The sequence below is a fragment of the Giraffa tippelskirchi genome, chromosome 4, assembly GCF_054371585.1.
Source record: "Giraffa tippelskirchi isolate mGirTip1 chromosome 4, T2T-mGirTip1v1.2.pri, whole genome shotgun sequence".
Lineage (NCBI taxonomy): Eukaryota > Metazoa > Chordata > Mammalia > Artiodactyla > Giraffidae > Giraffa > Giraffa tippelskirchi.
The window spans coordinates 133,103,595-133,122,283 of NC_137278.1; the positions used below are offsets into that span (position 1 = coordinate 133,103,595).

At 38.5% G+C, this 18,689-nt stretch overlaps 1 protein-coding gene and 1 pseudogene across 1 annotated transcript; both read left to right on the forward strand.

Moving 5' to 3' along the window:
• Positions 1 to 649: 649 nt before the first annotated feature.
• Positions 650 to 1,451, forward strand: LOC145545660 (olfactory receptor 5BS1-like; annotated as a pseudogene).
• A 12,610-nt stretch (positions 1,452 to 14,061) lies between these two features.
• On the forward strand, positions 14,062 to 18,007 carry LOC145545661 (olfactory receptor 5BS1-like). The gene has a single exon (XM_081590496.1). The coding sequence runs from the start codon at positions 14,062 to 14,064 to the stop codon at positions 14,884 to 14,886; it is 825 nt and encodes a 274-aa protein (XP_081446622.1). The 3' UTR covers positions 14,887 to 18,007.
• Positions 18,008 to 18,689: the final 682 nt, after the last annotated feature.

Sequence of the window (18,689 nt, forward strand, 5' to 3'; positions counted from 1 at the left end):
CCTTTAGGATGGATTGATTGGATCTCCTTGCATTCCAAGGGACTCTCAAGAGTCTTCTCTAACACCACAGTTCAAAAGCATCAATTCTGCGGTGCTCAGCTTTCTTCATCGTCCAACTCTCACATCCATACATGACCACTGGAAAAACCATAGCCTTGACTAGACGGACTTTTAAAGAAGCAATTATGGGAGATAGACTTTGGAAGGCTGCATGCCTGCGGAGTTGAAGTAGTGATGGGAGTGCTTAGTGTGACAAAGAGGGAAACTCCTTGGCTTCATAGTTTTTATTTATACCTTTAAGCTGTTAAGTCACATTTTTCACAGGGGAGGCAGTCCTATTCACCTGGAATGACTCAACTGCATTATATTTCTTTTTGCTGCTGCTGCTGCTAAGTCGCTTCAGTTGTTCCGACTCTGTGCAACCCCATAGATGGCAGCCCACCAGGCTCCCCTGTCCCTGGGATTCTCCAGGCAAGAATATTGGAGTGGGTTGCCATTTCCTTCTCCAATGCATGAAAGTTTTAGGGCATCTCTAATCGTGAAAAATCTCACCATCATTACTGAGTTTGTCCTCATGAGATTTTCCAGAAATCCTCAGATCCTGAACATGCTTTTTGCATTGTTCCTGGTGATATACCTCCTGACCCCGATGGGGAACCTGGTGATGATCCTGGTGATCAGAACTGATTCTCACCTTAAGACACCCATGTATTTCTTCCTAGGTCACCTGTCATTTCTGGATCTCTTCCTTTCTTCAATAACCATGCCCAAGATGCTGGAGAACTTGTTAACTCAAAAGAAAACTATCTCTGTGTGGGGCTGCATGGCCCAGAGTTTCTTTCTCCTACTCTCTGGGAGCACGGAGGCCTGCCTGCTCTCTGCCATGGCCTGTGACCGCTCGGCTGCCATCTGCCACCCTCTGCTATACAGTATGATTGTGAAGAGGCCTCTGGTGTGTTGGGATGGTAACTACAGCTTGGGCAGTGGGGTTCCTAAACTCGCTGCCAAACAGTCTTTTCACTTACAACTTTATGTTTCTGTGGCCCCAATATCATCCCTCACTTCTGCTGTGAGCTGCCTTCACTCTTCCCTCTGTCCTGCACTGATCCTACTGCCAATGAGGCCCTTTTGCTGGGTTGTGTGCATTGTTAGGATTTGTGACATTTCCCTTGATTCTTTTCTCTTAATATAGAATAATCTCTGCCATCATAAGCATCCCTTCTTCTGGGGGTCAAGGCAAAGCCTTCTCTACATGTTCCTCCCACCTCACTGTGGGGCTTCTGTTCTATGGGACAGCCTTATTTAGGTACACGACCCCTCTCTCGGGCTCTGTGTTGAAGCAAGTGGTCTCCATTCAGTACAGTGTGATCACATTCTTGTTAAACCCCCTCATCTACAGCCTCAAGAACCAGGAGGTGAAGATAGCCCTGCATAGAGTGTTGAAGCAATAAATGTGCCCTTCAGTATGTGGGGGATTCATGTTATCTTTGGTCTGAAGACAATGAAAGAGCATGGTCATGGGCTGTAGAGCATTAATGGCCAACTTGGTTACTTTAGGAATTTGCCATTTGCTGAATATAACCTATCGGGTGTGCGTAATAGAGTTTTAACTGTGTGATTGCTTACTTTATTGTATTTGGTAGGAAAATAAAGTGAAGCCTGAGAAATAAGTACTGTGATGGAATAGTGTAGACAGAGTCCAAATCTGTTTCCCTTGTTTTCAAAGTGTTAATAGTATGGTGTTCTAAGCATTAAAAAAGAAAAAAAAAAAAAAAAGATGGGAGTGTGAAAGGCATTTCAGAGTGAGAGAAAACTAGTTACTGATTGAAGATTGTAGTGAATGAGGGTTGCTTCATCCACCTTACCTGGGGAAACCTAAAAAAATTGATGTGCCTGGTTTGAGTTACTAGCTTTCAAGTTGCCAGAAAGCAAAAACACAAATTAGGACGGGAATCTGCTCTAATCTAATCAAAGGGAAAATAACTGTTTCAAGTGTGCTGGTGGTGACTTTTGAGTATCTGGAATGGGATCTGGCTGTCTGGCAACTAGACTAGAGATCTCCTTGGACATAACCTGCTGAATATCTATGCTGTCTCAAAACAATGTTTTCATTCAGCCCTGAGCACATCAAGTCAGTTAATTCACTTGGTGTCTGACAGTCCAAATCAGCCAAACCCTCCTGAACTCACTGTCCATTGTTTATTTGACACATATTCAGTCAAATAAATTAATTTCTTGTCACAAAAGATTCATGGGTGAGGAGACAGTAAGCTCACAACCCAGTGGATGGACAGACTTGTGTGACTCCTTAAATGAAATACTTAATATGCATCATTGTGTTTACCCTCATAAGCATTAAACAAAAGTAAGACTTTATTTTTCCTTTGGCATTTTCTTAATTTCTTAAAATTCAAAAAATATTGTTGGTTTATTTTTTATTTTTACCATGAACTTTTAATCTTAAATATATAATAAATTCTACAAAATTAGTAGGGGAATTTGTAGTGAGTAAATAAGGAAGATACTTTTAAAGATGTAAATATTTTAAAAATCATATTTTCAGGAAAAATTAATTTTGAAGTATACTTCTAAAATATAATGGTTATATATCCATAGTAATTACCTTTTGGGTCAGTTCTACAGATTGACATCATCAGATTTTGTCAAGAAAAAGGGGTTTTTGTACAGAGTGTAGCCAGTTCTGCATCTCATGTAGAACATACAGTTCTCCCTTAAGTGATCTAATTTCAAGATAGTTAGGAGGTAGAATTAACAGACTTAGTGACTCTTCAAATAAAGGAAAAGTTAATAAGACCATTATTGTGCCCTGCCCCTTATATATTCTTAAGAGTACCTCTCCAAAATGGACCTATTTAGATATAGGTTATGGGTATAATGAGAAGGGCATCCTTCCCCAGACCAAACCCTAGTAAAGGATATGCAGTCACTTAAATGGACGTAAACAGGATAGCATCTGCATCTTGCAACCACTCCCTTCCTCATTTGAATCTTTGAGAGATGGGTTCAAGGACTGACTAATCAATCTCCCCTCCCTTAGGAGACTGAAGCAGTCATTGGCCAAGCTTCCAGGTGTGCTTGCCACCTACTTCTTTATTTTCAATTCCTACTACAGACTCTCATGTGGTAAAATCTCTGGCAAGACTGCCCCACCAGCCTCCCATATATACATTATGAATTGTGTTAGTTAAAAAAAAAGTTTTATACTCAAACTGTCATCCTTTATCTTATAACTCTCATTCCCTCTCCTGTCTTTCTGCTATAAGTATGATCTTGATTTATATTACCAATTTGCTTGCATAAATATTTATACTAATTTATAGTCCAGCCAGCAATATATTAGAGGGCTTAGCGATGTATATCTGCCAGGCTTGGCAATCATTTTTAAATCATTTTAATATTTACCAATTTGATAGGTATAAGATGCTAATTCTTTCTTGTATTTACATTTATTTTTCATCACAAATAATATTCAACATTTCTCAAACATTAAACATCAGCATTTCCTCTTTTATTATTAGCATGCCATTTTCCTAGTTTCTTACTGCATTCACAGTATTATTTTATTTGAATGATGTGTTTAAATAACAAGGATGTTAATTTTTGCAATAACTCATTTCACACCCTTTCAAAGTGTATTGTTTTACTGTTATGTTTTTATTTTTAATTGTGTTATGTAGTCAAATAACTTTCCTTTTGTGTAATTTTCTCCGCTTTTAAGATTAAGAAGGTTAAGAAGTCCCTTACCATCAGTGTCCTGAATTTTTCTTCTAGTTTTCTTGTGTGCTTTTTTACATTTCATTTAAGTCATATAGAATTTCTCTTGTCCCTTCCAAGCAAGCATATTAATAAGAGTCTGATCCTCATTTGGCTCAGGGAGGTACAAAAATAAATACAAAAATAGATACAAAAATAAATGAAGAACAACGAAGAGACATCCAAGGTAAACCAATGTCAAGAGCCAAATAACCTATTTGTATGATTTCTCAATAGCAAGTTTGCAACCAGAGTTAGGAAGAGGTTGTATAAATAAGATCTGAAACATAACTTCTGAATTATTCCCCTGATTTATGTAAGAATAGGGAAGAAATTGTGCAGGATATTCTCATGTACTCCTAGGTCTTAAATTACCACCTATAATCTTAAGATTCCCCCAAACTATAATTTGATTCACAACTTTACATCTCAGAAACAGACTCATCTGCCCAATACCAATAGCTAATTCTACCTAAATTTTCCCAATTCTCCATCTTCTCAATTCTACTTGTTCTCTTGTTGTTGCTCAGTTGCTCAGTCGTGTCTGACTCTTTGTGACCCCATGGACTGCAGCCCGCCAGCCTTCCTTGTCCTTCCCCATCTCCCGGAGCTTGCTCATACTTAAGTCCATCAAGTCAGTGATGCCATCCACCATCTCATCCTCTGTCATCCCCTTCTCCTCCTGCCTTCAGTCTTTCCCAGCATCAGGGTCGTATCTAATTAGTCAGATCTTCACATCAGGTGGCCAAAGTATTGGAGCTTTAGCTTCAGCATCAGTCCTTCCAATGAATATTTAGGACTGACTTCCTTTAGGATTAACTGGTTTGATCTCCCTGCAGTCTAAGGGACTCTCAAGAGTCTTCTCCAACACCATAGTTCAAAAGCATCAATTCTTTGGCACTCAGCTTTTTTTATAACTCAACTCTCACATCCATACATGACTACTGGAAAAACCATAGCTTTGACTAGATGGAACTTTATTGACAAAGTAATGTCTCTGCTTTTGGATATGCTGTCTAGGTTGGTCATAGCTTTTCTTCCAAGGAGCAAGTGTCTTTTAATTCCATGGCTGCAGTCACCATCTGCAGTGATTTTGGAGCCCCAAAAAATAAAGTCTGCTTAATATGAGTAAAGTTCTTTAAAATGTATGTATTTGAATATATATATATGAATTAAAAATATATATGCTTTATTTATTTCTCTCTAAAGCTGATATCATACTTACTGAGAATACACTAAGTACATTTCCCTGATTCAGGAAAAGGAGCTCTTTATAGCCACTATTATGAAAATGCATATATTAAATATACATGGAATACTCCTGGAAGTATTAAGAGAATGCAATTTGACAAGAAAGAAATTAAGAATAAAAACTTGAAAGAAAAGGATAATTTTAGGGTTTTAGAAAGGATGTGATTGTTTACCTGGAAAATCTGGAAGATTTATACAGAAAACTGTTAAGAGAATGATAAAAGAATTTGCAAAGTAACTAGATATCAAATTAATAAACAGAAATCAATATCCTTCCTTATCTCTAAACAACTAATTAGAAAACATAATGGATGAAATTAACATCACAGTAGGAACAAAAAAAAGATAAAACACCCAGGAATAAATTTAAAATATTCAAAAACTATTGGAAAAAAAGTTTAAGATTCTATCAAGGGACTCAAAGAAGATTAAAACGAACAAGCATATCATATTATTGAGTGGTAGAACTCAATATAGTGAAGATCTAATAACTTTCTTAAAAGCTTATGGATGGAACATGGTGTCAATAAAAATAGAAACAAGCTTCTTTTAGACTTAGATTATTTGTTTCTAGAATTCAAAGGAAAAGTTAAGAAAAAACAAGAATAAAAAACTCTTAAGTGTAATAAAGGGAAAGGTACTCCAGAATATAAGAATGAAAGGATCCAATAATTCCAATTGTGTAGCACTAGTGAATGAATATATTGAATAGATAGCCCATAAACATGCCCAAAGATATACAGGCAATTTAGAATATTGGAAAGATGCTAATTCAGATCAATAGGTTAAAAATGGATTATTCATTATATGATATAGAATAACTGGTAGCTTTCTGTTAAAAATGAACCTGGATTCCCCTCTTACACCCACCCAAATAAATTCCACATGCATTAAAGACAAATAATGAAACTACAAAAATGTGGAAGAATTTTAATTAAAACATTTTAATTGAAGTATAGTTGACTTACAATATTGTTAGTTTCTGATGTATAACAAAGTGATTCAGTTTTATATATATATATATATATATATATATATATAAGTGTTAATTGCTCAGTCATGTCCAATTCTTTGCAACCCTATGGATTGTAGCCCACAGGCTCCTCTGTCCATGGAATTCTCCAGGCTGGAATACTGGAGTAGGTTGCCATTCCCTTCTCCAAAGAATCTTCCTGACCCAGAGATTGAACCTGGGTTTCCCACAGTGAAGGCAGGTTCTTTACTGACTGAGCCACCAGGAATGAGAATATAAGCACGTGTTGTGTGTCAAAGCTGTGGTCTTCCTGGTGGTCATGAATGGTTGTGAGAGCTGGACTGTAAAGAAGGCAGAACACCAAAGAATTGATGCCTTTGAACTGTGGTGCTGGAGAATACTCCTGAAAGTCCCTTGGACTACAAGGAAATCAGTCAATCTTAAGGGAAATCAATCCTGAATACTCATTGGAAGGACTGATGCTGAAGGTGAAGCTCCAGAATTTTGGTCATCTGATGTGAACAGCCAACTCATTGGCAAAGTCCCTGATGCTGGAAAATATTGAAAGCAGAAGGAGAAGAGAGCATCAGAGGATGAGATGGCTGGATGGCATCACTGATGCAATGAACATGAACTTGGGCAAACTCCAGGAGATGGTGAGGGACAGGGAGGCCTGATGTGCTGTAGTCCATGGGGTCACAAAAGTCAGACATGACTGGGTGACTGAACAACAACAAATATATATATATATATATGTTTTTTCATATTTTTCCATTAGGTTTTATTACAGGATACTGAATAGTTCCCTGTGCTATACAATAGCACTTTGTTATTTATCCATTCTATATATTGAATCTGCTAGTACAATACTCCCAATCAAATTGTCCCCCATGCCCCCTTCCCCCTGGCAACCACAGGTTTGTTTTCTGTGTCTGTGAGTCTGTTTCTGCTTTCTAGATAAATTAATTTGTGTCATATTTTAGATTCTACATAGAAGTGATATTATATAGTCTTTGTCTTTCTCTTACTGACTTATTGATACTTAACTCAGTATGATATATCCATGGTAGCTGCAAATGGTATTATTTTTATGGCTGAGTAATATTCTAATATTCCATATATATATATACATATATATGTATATAAATAAATATATATATACATATATATGTATATAAATAAATATATATATATAATACACACACACCATATCTTCTTTATCCATTTATCTGTCAATGGACATTTAGTGAATTAATCTTACAAATATCCTCACAAGCATGCAAAGAAAACTATAAGCATAACCATCAAAACATTTCTCTATACAGACAGGGAACTCTGTTTTTTCATTAATGTCTTCCCAAGCACCTAGAAGCACTTTGGCCATAATACATGCTCAATGGATATTTAGAGAATGAATGCATGGATGTTGACTATTGCCATCTGTAAAGAACATGTTAAATGAATTATAGTGTTTTCATATGACGATGACTAGACAGCCATTTAAAGTTGAGGCAACTCTGGGGAATTCCTTGGCAGTCCAGTGGTTATGATTCTGTGCTTTCACTGCTGGGGCATAGGTTCAGATCCTGGTAAGGAAACTAAGATCTCATAAACTGCATGGCCAAAAAAAAAAAAAAAAGAAAAGAAATGAGGCAGCTCTGTATATACCAATATTGAGTGATCTTCAAAATAAATAATAAATAATACTAAAAAGTAAGTTGCAAAATGGGGTGTAGACTCTGCTATCTTTTTTATAAAAATATTACATATATACATGTGGCTATATCATAGACTATCTCAGAAAGTTCATTTAAGTAAAATGGTAAATAGTCTATGCATCTAACAAAGGGATAAGTAAGTAGTTGGGGAATAGGAATTGGAGAAAACTTACTCTTTATACAATGGATATGTACTAAAATACATTTTTAAATATGGGAAAGCTAAAAATATTTTAAAACATGTAAAAACTCAGCGGATATATTACCCATGATTTCTTACTCAAAAAATTTACTAAAGAATATTTCCACAAGAAACAAAGTGATATCAGAGGGAAGGACTGGAACCTAAGAAAACAATGGTAATGAAAGTAACAAATGTATGATTAAATTATTAATCATCATAATAGCTATCTCCAGTGTCTTCAGTTCAGTTCAGTTCAGTCACTCAGTCGTGTCTGACTCTTTGCGACCCCATGAATAGCAGCACTCCAGGCCTCCCTGTCCATCACCAACTCCCAGAGTCCACCCAAACTCATGTCCATTGAGTTGGTGATGCCATCCAGCCATCTCATCCTCTGTCGTCCCCTTCTCCTCCTGCTCCTAGTCCTACCCAGCATCAGGGTCTTTTCCAATGAGTCAACCCTTCGCATGAGGTGGCCAAAGTATTGGAGTTTCAGCTTCAACATCAGTCCTTCCAAAGAACACCCAGGACTGATCTCCTTTAGGATGGACTGGTTGGATCTCCTTGCAGTCCAAGGGACTCTCAAGAGTCTTCTCCAGCACCACAATTCAAAAGCATCAATTCTTTGGCACTCAGCCTTCTTTGTGGTCCAACTCTCACATCCATACATGACTACGGGAAAAACTATCGTTTTGACTATATAGACATTTGTTGGCAAAGTGTTGTCTGCTTTTTAACACAGTGTCTAGGTTTGTCATAGCTTTTCTTCCAAGGAGCAAGCATCTTTTAATTTCATGGCTGCAGTCACTGTCTGCAGTGATTTTGGAGCCCAAGAAAATAAAATCTGCCAGTGATTCCAAAAAAGTGGAAAGGGTGGTATATGTATTAATATGTAAGTAAATGCTAATGCTATATGTAATGCTGCTAAGCCTGATCTTTGGTCAATGTGAATTGATTATTTATACCTTTATGTTGACTTCCCTTGTGGCTCAGCCAGTAAGGAGTCTGCCTGCAATGCAGGAGACCCGAGTTTGATCCCTGGGTTGGGAAGATCCGCTGGAAAAGGAAATGGCAACCCACTCCAGTATTCTTGCCTGGAAAATCCCATGGACAGAGGAGCCTGACAGGCTACAGTTCATGGGATCGCAAAGAATCGGACACGACTGAGCGACTTCACTTCACCTTTATGTTACTTATATAAAATATAAATACTTATAATCATCTGTTTACAGTTATTGTCCTACACCCTATGCAGAAGTAAAGTCTATCAGTAAGAGAAACCACCAGTCCTCCTGATCTGGTCCTATTGAGGAAGAATCCCAGACTCCTTCCAAAGATATACTTATATAGGAACTATTTTCCTGATGGCTCAAGAAGAATAATAACTCCCTCTTCCCCACTTTTTCTTAGCTCTGTAGAGTCCAGAGTCCAATCATGCAGAATATGAGGACTGAAATGGGAGTTTCTTGCATCACAGTATCAGGAGGAAAATTAATACTGGTTTTAGAAGTCAGTAGAAACAGAAAGGAAAAGGAATGGTGGGTGCAGAACCCAGCATGCTGTGGGATAAGAAGTAAGAAAAGCTTGGGAGGTAGTATAGTTAAGTCAGACTTTCAGAAGTGGCTGTGAGACAAGTAGAGTAAGGCAATGTAAAATCAGTAGCTGCAGTGAAACATGGGGTCAGTTAGATATTTTTAAATATGGGAACTATTTTAATATATTTATATTCTTGGTACAAATGAATATAAGAAGGAAACTGATGATTAAAAACAGGTAATTAGCATACCTGAAGGAGAAGGACCCAGAGGCTCAGAAGGGGATTGGAGTTCAAGTCCAAGTACAGGTGTTAGTCTTGGATTAAAAGCATTACCTCTACCATTAAATCTAAAGAAGGGACAAAGAAATACATTTCTAAGTGAGGACTCAAGAAAATTAAAGAGTTCCTGCCTTATGGCTCTAATTTCTCTTATAGGGCCATGTGATAAATGTGTGCAGAAAAGATATAGCATACCTCAAGTGCATAGATTTTGGAGTAACTCCAAAGGGAATGTTAGACTTTATAGAGAGAGTATGAGGGTGACGCATGTGTGCACACACACATGAACATTAATGCCTCACTGTGCACACATTTATAGTCTGAGGTTGAGAAACCCTAGATTGAGCTTTATTTGTCAGATTTTGCATTGTTCCTTGGGCTATTCCTGGAAATTTTTCTGCACCCCCACTTCCAAATCAGGCCCCAAGTGACTGACTACTGCAGCCTCTCCCAGGCTCCCTGGGCTCCTTACTCATGCTCCTCTCCCAGAGCTATAGCTTGGCAAAGAGATCAAAGAGATGGCCAAAGAGAAGAGCACTGGAGGAATATAAGACTCCTACAGACTAGCCAGGAGCTCTTCTCAGTACTGAGGTAGGTGACCTCAGGAAGACTGACTAGAATTAATGACTCTTAGCAAGGCCCAGAAAGTCCCAGTGCAGAGAATGCTGGCCCTTTAGGCTTTAGCTAGAACTGACCATAGGAGTTTGATGCTAGAAACTGTCAGAAAATAAAACTGACTTTTCCCAAGGTTTAGCTGGAGACCTAATTCTGCGGGCCCAGCTGTGAGGGCAGTAGGCAATCTGCTTCAAAAAACCCCAAACAGGAGCCAGATTTAGAAGAGTTCAGCTCAGTAAAAGGGGTGAAGAAGAAACTTTCATCAGTTTGAACAACTCAGAAGAATCCCACTCTAACCCAAATTCCTCACGGCAATGAAAAAGAAATAGAAATAGTCATAAGGAAAATATCATGGCCAAAGAAATAAGTGGACGAAGTTTTTTTTTTCCTGGGATGTTGATCTACGGTGCACTTCTGTCCATCTGGGATCCCTCTGTTTCCTCCCTTCATGTCTCTTGTCCCTGACAAAAAAGTAGGTCATCTTTAGACATGGGGGCACTGGCAGGAGGCATCCTGATGAAGGACCGGAGGATCATTTCTTCAAATGTGCACCATGGCAGGAGTACTGGATGTAGAAGGAGACCTTCCCATTGCCTCTTGTATAACTTTCTCTAAGAGTTCTAAGGTCTTCTGGTTTCAGGGATAGCAAGAGATCATGAAGTTGTATTGAATCGTATTGAGTAAATCTGCAGAGAGGACAGACCGGTGGTGCAGTCTCTTAGAAAGTGTTAGAGGTGGAATGGTCCCCTAATTAACACTTTCGCTGTGATTGTCAGAATTGGGAATGAAAACAGTTTTCTTCATCTGAAATGCCCATGCCAGTGTCCACAAATATTCCCAAAGGATACTGGGGAATCTTCATGTGCTTAGGGCTAGAAAGGCATAGCCTGCACCTTCTTATTTTCTTCCTTTCTGTTTTTTAGGTAGTCATTTTCTTTTTTTCATTTTCTTCCTCCTTAGAACAGTTAGTTTCTCCATTGTTCTTTACCCTGGAATTCCTCCCAGTGATCCTGGTCAGCTTACTCTTTTCCTTCCCATTAAGCTGTCTGAACCTCCCAAAGGGAAGTGTGATGACTCTAATCTAGGGGATCTCATGATTGGTGGGGCTTCTTTATCTCCTTACTTAATAAATCAATCTTCTTAAAATTAAGTGAAATGTTTTAGGAGCAAGTACATGGTTTGGGTCCATCATCAAAGGAGAAAGGGAAGGAAGTCTATTGTTAACTGAGGGATTTAACTGGGGTGTTTGTAGAGAAAAGGAAGCTGGAGGTTTGAGGAAGATAATGGTAAAAAGAGTCTTGAAGACCAGTTCTAATCATACCAAAGAGAAATTTCTTAGTTTTGCAGCTATTATTGATATGTTCCTTTGTTGCCACATTGTCTTATGATTTTAATTTTATTGTCTACATTACCTAGTTGGTATTTAGACATTCCAGAATATGAAAATATTGTAACAGTTCCATTTTTATTGAACATCTAACAATGCAGTGTGCATCATTATAAACATCACATTTTAGCCTTTTGAGTTATAGTTTTAGCATAAATCCAAGGACTTATAAGACTCTGACTCAAAGTATGCAATTTGCAATGAGTTCAGCAATGGGCTTCCCTTGTGGCTCAGCTGGTAAAGAATCTGCCTGCAACGTGGGAGACGTGGGTTCGATTCCTGGGTTGGGAAGATCCCCTGGAAAAGGGAAAGGCTACCCACTCCAGTATTCTGGCCTGGAGAATTCCATGGACTATATAGTCCATGGGGTCACAAAGAGTCGGACACGACTGAGCAAAATTCACTTTCACTTTCTTCAGCAATGTATAGATATCACTGTCACCAGAGTCTTGCTAGGACTATTTGTACACTTTTTTGAAAAATCATAAAATTGGATTCGTGTTTTTTATTGTACTTAAAAAAAATTAAGTTGAATGTTTTCACAAATGTTTCTTTTCTCTTGAATTTCCTCTAACATAACTTTTTGGTTTATGTCATCAGAACCAAGCCTTATAAGAGCCAGGGTAAAATGGACTGAGGAGAAAGAAAGGCTGCAGGTGTTAAAGACTAGTTCTGAAAAGACTGCTGGGGGGTTAGCTATCATATTCCAGTTCAGGTCCCAGTGATAACTGGGCAACAACTGAACAACAACAGGGCTCCAGTGAAACATGTGAACACTGTTAGCAAAGTCCTGGCCTAGACATTTTTGCATCAGTAAAAGACAATAACAATAGCAGCAAAGTGAAAGGAAAGAAATCAAATACTAAAGAAGTATCCGATTGTCAGGTTGTGACTAAAACCAAGGTTGACTAAGTTGATGTCAACCATGTTCCATTGTGTTGATGTGAAAATTTACCTTCAGAAGGGTGAAGTATCTTGCTCAAGTTCACATACATAGCTTTCATTTTTCAGGTCTAGCTTTTGTTTTTAATTTTAGGGAAAGTGCTATGTTTAAGACACAGATACTTTAAATGACTCAAAATATATGTTGTCCATCTGCTGGGTGTGCTGTGGTAGAAAGAGCACCGGATTGAGCGCAGAGCAGTCAGTTTAATTCCTGACTGTTCTGCTGATGAGCTATGTGATATGGAAGAAGTCACCTCACCTCTGTGAGCCTCCATCTTCCCCACTCTGAGATGCTGAGAGCCTAATCTCACTGGCCTGAGAATGGAGCAAGCTTTCTTGAGGCACAAACACTTCCCACAGATACTTTTCCAGCTTTGCTATTATGTCTTTGGAGATATAGGGTACTCTTGAATTGCTCCTGGAGTGTTTGGAAAGCCTCTTGCAACCTCTAGTAGCATCATACAAGTCCTTTTCCTAGTAGCACTGTTCAAATCCCTTTTCTACATCTTCATCTAGAACCCAGAATGTCTATGATAAGATGGTGAATTCTGTAGTTCTTGGCTTTAAGATGAATGTCTAAATATAAGAGGACTTGCAACTAAATATCTATTCTCTGAAACAATTTCATTTGAAGTAGCCTGTTTATTCTCACAAGTGTACTCTTAATAGTTAAATTATGTAATCTGATTTAGCACACAAAGATGTGTGTTATATTCACTGACAGAATTAATGAGACCTGTTGGGGAGAGTCAAGGAGGAGAAACCCTTAAATTTACTGTAATAATTTCTTAGGGCTGTTGTAACAAACTACTGGAAACCAGGTGGCTTAAAACAATAGAATTTATTGTCTCACAGTTCTAGGGACTCTAAGACTGACATCAAGGTGTCAGCAGGGCCACGGCCATCCCAAAACTTGTAGGGAAGAATCCTTCCTTGTCTCTTCCTAGATGCCGGTCATGGCTGTCAGCCCCTGGCTTCCTTGACTGGCAGGCGCCTCACTCCGCTCTGCTCTGTTGTCACATGGCTGTCCCCACTTTGTGTGCATTCTTTATGAGGCTGTCTCATCTCCAATAAGAACATCAGTCACATTAGGTTAAAAGCCTACCCTATTCCAGTGTTATCTCATCTTGATTGCACCTTCAGTGACCCTATTTCCAAATAAGATTACACTGTGAGGTACAAGGGATTAAGACTTCAACATATTTTCTGGAGTTAGACACAGTTCAACTCATAAAGGTCACAATTGGAATTACTCAACTTCTTTTCCTTTTCTGTTGTTAAGCTGAGAGAAGTATTTCCTGAGAAGTTTTAGGGTTGGGGGATGATATTCCGATCACTAGAAATTACTCAGATTCTGTAATACGGTTGATTTCTTTCTAGGAATGACATTTACAAACAGCCATGCACAACTTCACTTTCTTCACTGAGTTCACCCTCCTCGGGCTGTCTGCTGACCCCCACATCCAGGCTCTGCTCTTCGTGCTGTTCCTGGGGATTTACCTCCTGACATTAGTGGGGAACACAGCGATGATCTTGATCATCAAGGCTGATTCTCGGCTCCACACACCCATGTACTTCTTCCTCGGACGCCTGTCTTTCCTAGATCTCGGTTTCTCCTCAGTCACTGTGCCCAAAATGCTACAGAACTTCTTGTCACAGAAGAAAAGCATCTCAGTGTGGGGCTGCATCACCCAGAGTTTCTTTTTTCTCCTTTACGGGTGTGCTGAAGCCAGTCTTCTCTCTGCCATGGCCTACGACCGCTATGCTGCTGTCTGCCACCCTCTGTTCTACACCGTGGTCATGAACAGGCCTCTCTGCACTGCAATGGTGTGTGCAGCATGGCTGGTGGGGCTTCTGAACTCACTAGTGAATCATCTTTTCATCCACAAGTTACGTTTCTGTGGGTCTAACACTATCTCCCATTTCTTCTGTGATCTACTGTCACTCTTCCCCCTGTCCTGTACTGATCCCACTGCCAACGTGTGCCTTCTGTCAGGGTCCAGTGCATTTCTGGGACTTCTGACACTTCCCCTGATCCTGTTCTCTTACTCCAGAATCATGTCTGCCATTCTGAACATCCACTCCTCTGATGGCCAAGGCAAGGCTTTCTCCACCTGCTCTTCCCACCTCACTGTGGTGCTCCTGTTCTATGTGACAGCTCTATTCAGGTACATCAGCCCCGCCTCAGGCTCAATGTTGGAACGAGTGGTCTCCATTCAGCTATGATTTCTTCAAATACATTTTTGATTCTCTTTTCTCTTTCTTCTACTTCTGGGATCCCTATTCTGCATAAATTGGCATGCTTTATATTATCTTATAGGTTTCATAGCATGCTTTCATTTTCTGTCTTTCCTTCTGCTGTTTTGATTGGGTGGTTTTCATTTTTCTCTCTCCCAGATCACTTATATATTAATTTTCATTATTTTGTTTGCTATTTGTTGCCTTTAGCTTGGCTTTTGTCTCATCAAATAAGTTTTTTAATTGGATCCTGTTTCTGGTTTCTAGATTTTTTTTTACAGTGATCTGCATTTCTATTGATAGCTTCTCTTAATCCCGTCAGTACTTTCATTATCCTCCTTTTCAACTCGAGATTTCATAGACTGAATAGGTTTATTTCATTCTTTGTTATTCTTTTTAATAATTTATTTTCTAATTGGAGGATAATTGCTTTACACTGTTGTGTTGGTTCCGACCATGTATCAGTATGAACCAACCATGGGTACATATATGTCTCCGCCTTCTTGAACCTCCCATCCTATGCCACCCCACTAGGTTCTCACAGAGCACTGGGTTGAGCTTCCTGAGTCATACAGCAAATTCCCACTGGCCATCTGTTTTACATATAGTAAAGTATATATTTCAATACTACTCTCTCAATGTGTCCCACTCTCTCTTCCCCCATTGTGTCCACAGACTGTTCTCTATGCCTGCATCTCTATTGGTGACCTACAAATGGGTTCATCAGTACCATTTTTCTAGATTCCTTGTATTTGTGTTATATATTCTGTTTTTGGGCCAGTATCACACTGTCCTGATGACTATAGCTCTGCAGTACAGTCTGAGGTCAGGAAGGTTGATTCCTCCAGCTCCATTCTTTCTCAACACTGCTTTGGCTACTCGGGGTCTTTTGTGTTTCCATGTGAATTGTGAAATTTTTTTGTTCTAGTTCTATGAGAAATGCCATTGGTAATTTGACAGAGATTGCACTGAATATGAAGATTGCTTTTGGTATTAATAATATAGTTATTTTCACAATACTGATTCTTCCAGTCTAAGAACATGGATCTCTCTCCATCTGTGTATGACATTTTTTATTTCTTTCATCAGTGTCTTATAGTTTTCTGCATACAGGTCTTTTTACTCCTTAGGTAGGTTTATTCCTTGGAAGTTATTCTTTTTGTTGCAGTGGTGAATGGGATTGACTCCTTAATTTCTCTTTCTGATTTTTCATTGTTAGTGTATAGGAATGCAAGGAATTTCTGTGTATTAATTTTGTATCCTATGACTTCAGTAAATTCACTGATTAGCTCTAGTAATTTTCTGAAGGGCTTCCCTGATGGCACAGAAAGTAAAGAATCCACCAGCAATGCAAGAGATCCAGGTTCAATCCCTGGGTCAGGAGGATCCCCTGGAGAGGGAATAGCTACCCACTCTGGTCTTATTGTCTGCAGAATTCCATGGGCTTGATAGTCTATCAACCTAAATTATGCGATAGTATATTTAGGGTTTTCTATGTATAGTATCATGTCATCTGAAAACAGTGAGAGTTTTACTTCTTTTCAAATCTGAGTCCTTTCATTTTTTTCCTTCTCTGATTGTCATGGCTAGGACTTCCAAAACTATGTTGAATAATAGTGGTAAGAGTGAGCACACTTGTCTTGTTCCTGAGGAAATGCTTTCAGTTTTTCACCATTGAGAAGGATGTTTGCTGTGGATTTGTCATATGTGGCCTTTATTATGTTGAAGTAGTTTCCTAGTATGCCCATTTTCTGAAGTTTTTATCATGAATGAGTGCTGAATTTTGTCAAAAGATTTTTCTGCATCAACTGAGATTATCATATGACTTTTATCTTTTAATTTGTGGTATATCACATTGACTTGTGTATATTGAAGAATCCTTTCATCCTTTGTATAAACCCTACTTGATCATGGTGTGTGATCCTTTTAATGTGTTGCTGGATTCTGTTTGCTGGAATTTTGTTGAGGATTTTTGCCTATGTTCATCAGCGATATTAGCCTGTAATTTTCTTTTCTTGTGATGTCTTTGTCTGGTTACGACATCAAAGTAATTTTCATCCTTTGTATAAACCCTACTTGATCATGGTGTGTGATCCTTTTAATGTGTTGCTGGATTCTGTTTGCTGGAATTTTGTTGAGGATTTTTGCCTATGTTCATCAGCGATATTAGCCTGTAATTTTCTTTTCTTGTGATGTCTTTGTCTGGTTACGACATCAAAGTAATGATGGCTTTGTAGAATGACTTTGGAAGTGTTCTTTCCACTCCAATTTTTTGTAAGAGTTTGAGAAGGATAGGCATTAGCTCGTCTCTAAATGTTTGATAGAATTCACCTGTGAAGCCTTCTGGCCCTGGGCTTTTGTTTTTGGGGGAAAATTACGATTTCAGGGCTTGTGATCAGCCTGTTCATAATTTCTGTTGCTTCCTGGTTCAGTCTGATAAGGTTGAACTTTTCCAATAATCTGTCCATTTCTTCCAGGTTGTCCATTTTATTGGCATATAGTTGCTCAAAATACTCTCTTATGATCTTTTGTGTTTCTAAGCTGTTGTAATCTCTCCTGTTTCATTTCTAATTTTGTTGATTTGAGTCTTCTTTTTCCCTTGATGAGTCTGGCTAATGGTTTGTCAATGTTGTTTATCTTCTCAAAGAACCAGCTTTTAGTTTTATTGATCTTTGCTATTGTTTGCTTCATTTCTTTTTCATTTATTTCTGCTCTGATCTTTGTGCTTTCTTTCTTTTTACTAACTTTGGAGTTTTTTGGGTTCTTGTTTCTCCAGTTGCTTTAGGGGTAGGGTTAAGTTGTCTATTTGATGTTTTTCTGTTTCTTGAGGTAGGATTGCATTGCTGTAAGCTTCCCTCTGAGAACTGCTTTTGCTGCATCCCATAGATTTTGAGTTGCTGTGTTTTGTTATTTGTCTGTAGGTATTTTTGACTTCCCCTTTTATTTCTTCAATAAACTGTTGTTTATTTAGAAATGTATTGTTTAATATCTGTGTGTTTTTGTTTTTTAAATTGATATCTAGTCTCATAGTGTTGTGGACAGAAAAGATGCTTAGTATGATTTTAATTTTCTTTAATTTACCAACCCTTGATTTGTGACCCAAGATGCGATCTATCCTGGAGAATGTTCCTTCTGCACTTGAGAAGAAAGTGTAGTCTTCTGCATTTGGATGGAATGTCATGAAGATATCAGTTAGGTCTATCTGATCTAATGTGTCATTTGTGTTTCTTTATTAATTTATTAATTTTTTGTTCTGATGATCTGTCCATTGGTGTAAGTGCAGTGTTAAAGTCCTCTACTATTATTGCATTCCTATGGATTTTCCCTTTTTTCCACTCTTCTTTCAGGAGAATTATCTTATCCTTTTAATTGGGAGTGTTTCTTCTCCCTCTTCATTTTATTTATATTTCTCTGACTTGATGAATTTAGGAGAAACAGTTATCTACTGTTGTCTTGAAGGGCTGTTATTTTAGATGGGAGCATCTCTGTGTAGACTCCATGAGTCTAATATTTTTGGTGGAGGGCTGTTTTTAGTACAGATGCCTGCCACATCTTTCCTCAATGTGTACTGGCTGTTATCCCCTTGATAGGGGGTGTGATTAGTGTTGTGGTGACCAGAGCCTACACGGAATGTTAAACAGTGCCTCCTCTTTGTTCTGTGGTTTTCACAATCCTGCCAGTGGCAGGGTCTGATTCTCAGTTGGAACAGAAGCCCCAAGATCCATTTCTGAGAGCTGTAGTGTGAGGTAGAACTGACAGGAGCATTTCTACAGGGAGAAGAGTCATGGAGT